Below are 6,930 nucleotides of genomic sequence, written 5' to 3' on the forward strand. Positions count from 1 at the left end.
AAGAAAACCCATCAATGAGGTGGGCTAAATATTTGAGAAGGATCTGAAGCCCACACTAACCTGCCTTCTGTGTGCATGTGACGACTGCCCTTTTGGCAAGCAGGCATACTTGCTGCTGTGTGGTTAGACACCCTGTTCCTGGCCATGGTTTGTTATCCAGCTGGTGTTTATGTTGCTGGGAATATTTAAGGACATGATTTTATTCGAGCTGTCCAGAAGTGAAGCATTCAGTCTAAGTCCCCTCATCATGAGTTGTTCTCCAGTGAGCAGAGAGATAGTCATCCCTCCCCCCCCCCAGGTTTTTTATCCTAAAATAGGTGTGGAGTGTTGTGAAAGGGTGCCTCTCTCTTTCCATAAGCTCAGAGAAAACCTTCAACGTCAGCTAAGCCTGTGTCCAGCCATTACAGGTCTGTCTACTCCCAGCTTAGCCCCATCAACTGAGGCTCTGGGAGGACAGGTTGCTGATGGGTCCTGATGTGGCACAGGTAAATGGAATGTCACCACCCACCTGCTCTGCTCTCTTCTGAAGTATGTAGGATACTGGAGGAACTTCAAGTAGCTGTCAGCAGTACACTTCTCCATGGTTGGGTAACAGCTAAAAACGAGTGTCTAAATTAAGAAGTTAAGCATCTAAAGCCTTTATTGAACCCATCTCTGTGGGGACTGAAGCTGAGCAGACTTATATGTAAGGAAAAAATCTGCTGTTTTACTTTAATCTTTCAGACAGCTATGGAAATGTTTGTGTTGTGTACTCTTACATATGGGTTTCTTCTATAGGTGCTCTCAGACCCAGGAGATGAGGCCACTGTTTTACCTGAACACATGCCATGGGGGCACACAATGGGTTGGGTGAGGGATGCTGCTCTCCCAGGACCTCTTGCAACACATCGTCTTGGAGATGTTTCATAAGGCAGGGATGAATTCCCCCCCTTTGGACACGTGTCGCCTCCCTCAGTGAGTAAGCAATGCCTCTCTTTCCAGGAAGTAGAAGATACCTGACACAGTGATGAAATTAATGGGCCAAGGAACTCTTTTGTTTAAATGAATGCTGGGAGATGCAGAAGTAGACTTGATTTTTCACATGGTTAATGTTCCCAATCCTCTTTTTAGTCCTCTCATGGCAACTGTGTACTTTGCAGCTCAAAGTCACATGAATCTCTGCTCAGCAGAAATGTAAATGTTTTGATAAAACTGTTCTTAACAAGTTTAATTCATTTAATCAGCTTGATTAACTGCAGAGCTTTATTGTCTTTAATTGGGTAGGATTTGCTATAAATTAACATTTTTTGTAATTTTATGAAGAATGTGGCAGTGTGCAGGATCTTGCTGCCTTGGCGGTGGCACGGGAGGTGCCTGTCTCTGGCACCCAGCTGTTCCCCTGCAGCCTCGCGTGTTTTAGAGCCCTGGAGACCTTTGGGTGCTGAGCCTGCCCACAAGGCCAGGCAGATGCTGGTCAAGGGGCAGGATGGACATGCAGCTGGAAGTGTCTCAACAGATACTATTTCTTTCCTCTTGTGTTTGCATCTCCTAGATGATTAATTATCCCTTCCAGTAAAAATGCAGCATGCCTCTTCTTCCAACAAATCCCACAGAAAGCAAGCACAGTTGTCCACAACAGCCCTCTCCTTGTTTTGGTTCATAACCAGCCTCAGCCTGCAATGAGATTTCAAAGGCTGGCTGAACAAATTCTCCAGGTTTATGAGTAGAAAGAGGAAAAAAAGGATGATCAGAAGATCTCATCTTGGGTGCACATCCCAACTGGTCTTTCCTGTCTTCTATTTAACGTAGCAGACAGACAGGCTGTAAAATATGTCCAGCTGGAAAGAAGATAGTTTTGTTTTACTCTGTCCAGTCTCATTTTTCAGAACTGAACGTCCAGTTGTGTACCTGTATGAAACCTCCCAGGCCCTGGAGGCATAATATTAATTTTTTTAAATAGGCAGTTTATTGTCCACATTACGTTTTTCTGTGCCTTTTGCTCAGTATCCCAGACTAAAGAAACAAAGGAGAGAGTGGAAACAAATGAACTATCCCCTTAAATTTAGAGTCTGCCCAACGCCCTGGAGCAGGCAGAGCATCGACACAGTGTCTGCTCCGGTGGGTTTGCTCTTGGCTCGGCAAACACTGTTCTCCCTCGCACTGCTGTGCTGCAGAGCCGCTGTGCAGCGGGTCCCAGGGGCCTTCCCATCAAAATGCATGGGCAGAAAAACATGGTTTTGCAGCTCTCCTCAGACAGCTTTGCACTTTTATTCCTGTCTGACTCTGAGTTGGAATGGTCCCTGAGAAAACTGTGTATTTCACAAGAAAGGAAGGTTTTTCATCTTTTCCTAGAACTTCCATGGTCCTTCTGTGTGCATAGCTCTCACAGGCCAAGTGATGCAAGAGGAGGCATTTCTAACAGCAAACAACCCAGTTCCTCTTTCACCTTTGACATTTCTACATTTTGACATTTGACGCTTTTTTTGCTTTTTTCTTTTTTTTCCACAGACTAAACATTCACATGTCATATCCTGTTCGAGGAGTTGTTTTAATGGATGCGCTGCCAACAAAGACACTTGGGTTTTGATGGCTGATCCTTTGCAATTGTAACGGCATTTAATGAAAGGTTTTGTCTTTGGAAGGACAAAATATCCTTTATCCAGCTTCAACTTTTGAAAGAAACACCACAAATATTTTTGGATTGGATGTGAAATGTTGTGTAAATTCTGTAATACCAAGGGGGAAAATATGTCCTTTCCTTATTAACAAACTGTATATCAAAACAAGAGTGCTTAAAGCCTAAATGGTTTTATACACAATGAATTCATCAGAGTTTTACATCCCCAGTAAGGGGAGTATTTAAATACAGACAAAATGTGCAAAAATAATTTAGATATGAAACTAAAGAAATATTTGTGTATTTGGTTGGTTTCTTTTTTAAATTAGGTTTAGCTTTTCTTTTCAATTCCTCTTCTCTGAAGTTGCTTGCACTTTGAGGCTGTGCATCCTGAGCCCTGGAGGGCTCTGGCAGGAACAAGCAGGGACACAGGAGCCCTGAATGACTCTTCATAAAGGCAGAGATTCAGAGCTGTCCTTCAAAATTATTTCAATTCAAGGTGCAGCTGCTGCAGCATATACTGGAGGCTGAGAAGGCCACAGCTTACTGGTGTAGTCAGAGGAAGTGGCAAAAACCTCCATCAGTGTTCAGGATGCAGCATGGTTTGGGTGGCTTGGAAAAAGAAAGTTTTGTTGCCTGTTGCTGGATCCAAGGGCAAAGCAGCTAGATGTTGCTGATTACCTCCTGGGAGAAGTACCAGGTGACTGACGACTTTTAAATTGCTTTTTCATCGTGCTGTGTGAACTGCACATGGGGACTGGGCTGCACTGGAGGCTGTTGCATCACAGATCATACTTTCAGCAGAGCTTCTTAAAAAAAAAAAAAGAAGAAAGTAAACAGTGTTATTTTCAGCCTGAACAGTGAGCAAATTCTCAGTATCTAAATGAGAGCCCTTGAAGTAAGCTCCAGGTGCTGCAGGAAGTGGTGGAGGTGACTCAGTAAATGTCACACTTCCCTCCAAGTCAGTTCTGAAGCGGTATCCAGCAATAACATTTCATAGGCATCTGGCTGTTTGAGATGGCCCTGCTTTTTCATGGAATTCCACACTAGTGCTACCTGGCACCTTCAGGATTTTACACCCCCTTTTTTTGCCACAAATATTGGCCTTTATCTTCCTCTCTTTATTCTTCACTCTAAAGACAGAGATATGACAAGTCCTGAAGGTCTTGGCCATGCTGTCAGCTGCCCCAGCTAGTGGAGAGGGACAACACTCCTGGAGCCTGGCTGTGGCTGCTTGTGCCTGGGAGAGAGCTCTAAGGAGGTGCAGAGTAGCGGCATGCTGCATCTCATGCTGGCAGTAAGATCACTCTGGAGCCCCTTGCCTTAGCATGAACTGTCACCTCCTGCTTTCACAATGATGGGGTTTCATATCCTTTCTGGAGTTGCCTGGGCTGCAGGCCAGCCAGCCCGCCCAAACGCCTTCTCCTGGAGGAGCCTGGGGCTGAGCTGGATGCCCCTGCTGCACCACCTCCACTCCCATGTGCAGGCCTTTCCTCAGCTGTGGGTTGAGGAGCACCTCTCTCCTCTGACACCACAGCCTGTTGGAGCACAGTGTGGGCTGGGAATGGAAATGGGGATGACATGGGATGGCAGGGAAAACTTTGTCCTGTCCCTTGGGATCCCAGTGTGCACAGGGAGCGGCTGTCACTGTGCCCACCCTCCTCTGCAGCATTGGTAAGCACATTGTTCTAAACATATTTCCCCTCCTTCCTCTTCTCAGCCAGCACCCTCTGTGCTTGTGCCTTGTGTCAGGATGCCTTGTCCACCTAAGTTGCTCATACAAATCCCTTAGCATTTGGTAAGAGTGGCAATGGGGCTCTTCCACTTCTGTGCCCAGGGCAGATGGATGAGCTGGAAGTGCCTGCGTTACTGGCTCAGTTCAGGCTGGGGATGCCCTTTTGAGCAAATGTCCTGGTTGCTCCCACACACTCCACTTCTGTTCACCTTGTGGGGTGACCTCGCAGTATATAGACTGGGTTTCTGGTGGAGGAGACTAAACTGGAAAATGCTCCCCAGAAACACCCCATCTGCTTCCCAGCTCAGTTCATTGAGCCAAACTGCAGCTAGTCTGATGCAACCCCTCCTAAAATATGTGCTACATGGGTGTAATATCCTCAGTCCCAAGTGCTTTGCCCTACAGATCTGCTTCTGTTGGACTGCATGACTTGCTCTCACAGCCTCAGCCCTTAGGACTGCTGCTGAGGTAAGGGAGCAAACTTGAGCTCTCTTGGTAGTGGCCACAGCCTAACGTTTTTGGGACATTATAGACTGAAATTGGTACCAGGCAACTTTGACACACCAAAGTGTCAACCACAGCAGTTCAGCAGTGTTGACAGAAATCCACAGTGCCTGGACAAGGCAGATAGGTGGGATAGGAACCACTACAATTGCCCCAGAGCGAGTCCTTGGGGTCTTTGTCTTCAGTTCTCTGCTGCAAATGGGGGTCACTACATTTCTGTACCTGACTGGGGTATGATGGAGGTCAGAGGGATCTTGTTGTCCTTGAAGGACCCAGGGGCACTACAGTGAGGGGCACTACAGAAGCACTTGGGTGGCAGCACCCCCTCAGCCATGTCTCCGTGCCATGCCTGTGATCCCCAAAACTGGATGCAGAGGTGCAGGAGGCTAGACAAAAGGCAGAGATGTCATGGGACAGATTTTGATTCCGAACACTCAAACATCACAGGTGGTGGGGTTTTTGTCTGCACGTCATTTTAGCCCTGTATGCGCAGAAAATGGGAGCTGCTTTGCTTCTCACACTGAGGGGATTGTGTGTCCTCATTATGCATTGTGTTTCCTAGCACAGAAAACATGTTTTCAGGGCTTCTGTTACTCTGCTTCAAAAATTCCTACCTTTTTTTTGACTTAGATGAAGGAACCCTTTGGAGAATGATGTCACCTGAACCTCAAATACTCAGAAGTTTTTGATCATGAGTTTTGGATGGCTTCAGGGTCAGGCTTGCTGATTTACAAAGCGTATACACACACTCTTCAAAACGTGTAAAATATGGAAGCAATTTGTGTATGCTTGGGAGAGACGCTCACAGGCTTGAAGTTTTGGGTTTTTTGCTGTGTCTTTACAATTTCTGAGTCTCTGGGGATTTTTACTGTTTCTTTCAAGCAGACACAAATGGCTTATGTGGATCACAAGGCCTGGCCCTTTGAGTTGGGAGTAGGTAGCTCTGAGAAGTGATCAGCCCTAAAAGCAGCTTCTTGTGCAGACCCTTCTCAGTTTTCCCTGGGAAGGAGCCAGCACAGAGCACCCTGCCTGCTTCTGAGAGCCTATCCGAGACCATGGCCTTACGATCTCCAAACTGCTGTAATACCAGGGTCGCATTTGTATCCTTTCCAAGTAGTGATGGCAGCTGTAGTCACAGGAAGACAACAGCTGAGTTGGCAGGCTTGGCAGCCCCTGAGTGGTGGGGCAGGCTGTGCCTCTCTGACCTTTACAGTGGGGTCAACCCTGCGAGCTGGCCAGCTCAGCTCTCCCTCTGCTGTGACTGCTAGGGGGGCAGAGCCAAAATGTCCAGGCAGATTTCCCTGAAAAGGTCAAAGTGGTGCAGCTCGGTGGTGCTGGCAGAAGGAGATTTCAGCTTCATTTGTGGGACAACAGCTGTGAGCTGTGAGCTCACCCTGGACCCTGGTATTGGCTGTGGGGGGACCCCAGCTGCTGCTCAGCCCAATGTTGGCATTTTTGGGTCTGGAGGGGCACCCTGGCATTGCACACAGCTTGCTGGGGGCCTGGCAGCCACAGTTACCTGCCTGCTGGTGCAGGGGATGATTCAGAGCTGCTCAGCAGGGCAGGATAGGGAAGAAACACAAAATGCCCCTCAGTAGGCAGGCACAGGGGTGGGAGCAGGGCTGGGGGCGCACTAGTGCCCAGGCTGGCACAACAGCACAAGCCCAGGATGTGCTGTGGGAAGCGGTGCAGGGCCAGCTGTCCTTGCACTGGCTTACTGTTTACATCCATCCTCCCAAAACCCAGGCAGCACTTGCATGCACTGGCCCTCACCAGGTGGCTTTGAACCATCCCCAAGCATTTCTGCTGGATGTTAGCAGAGCTGTGGACTGTGGGTGATATGGGCTGTGCCTGCTGCCTCCCTTACAGGTGCAAGGCTACTTAAGCAGCACTTTGCGTAGTTTCTCAAAGGGAAGGATTTGGCAACACAGAAAAGGGGAAATGCAAATTTTTTCCTTTTTTTTTTTTTTTTTTTTTTTTTTGCTAGGGAAGCCACAGGCTTACGAAGTCACCATTCATTTTAGCAGCCAAAGCAGCTGCACACAGCAGATTTGGTGACCGGACACTGCGGTCTGGTTGTGTGTGTAGTTGATGC

General features: G+C 47.7%; 1 protein-coding gene across 4 annotated transcripts in view; it reads left to right on the plus strand.

Annotated features, from left to right (window-relative positions):
• Nucleotides 1-2,887, plus strand: part of TOMM20 (translocase of outer mitochondrial membrane 20) — a 50,339-nt gene extending 47,452 nt beyond the window's left edge. For 3 of the 4 annotated variants that reach the window (XR_003534548.1, XR_003534549.1, XM_027685162.1), the window contains 2 exons: nt 778-958; nt 2,488-2,887. Coding sequence is in view for 2 of the 4 variants with exons in the window: in XM_027685162.1 (XP_027540963.1) it covers nt 778-909 (132 nt within the window). In the remaining 2 variants the exon portion in view is untranslated. The remainder of the gene's footprint in view (nt 1-777; nt 959-2,487) is intronic. The other variant, XM_027685171.1, reaches the window with a different exon arrangement.
• Nucleotides 2,888-6,930: the final 4,043 nt, after the last annotated feature.

This window comes from Neopelma chrysocephalum, unplaced genomic scaffold (assembly GCF_003984885.1).
Source record: "Neopelma chrysocephalum unplaced genomic scaffold, ASM398488v2 Primary Assembly neopelma1_23, whole genome shotgun sequence".
Classification (NCBI taxonomy): Eukaryota; Metazoa; Chordata; class Aves; order Passeriformes; family Pipridae; genus Neopelma; species Neopelma chrysocephalum.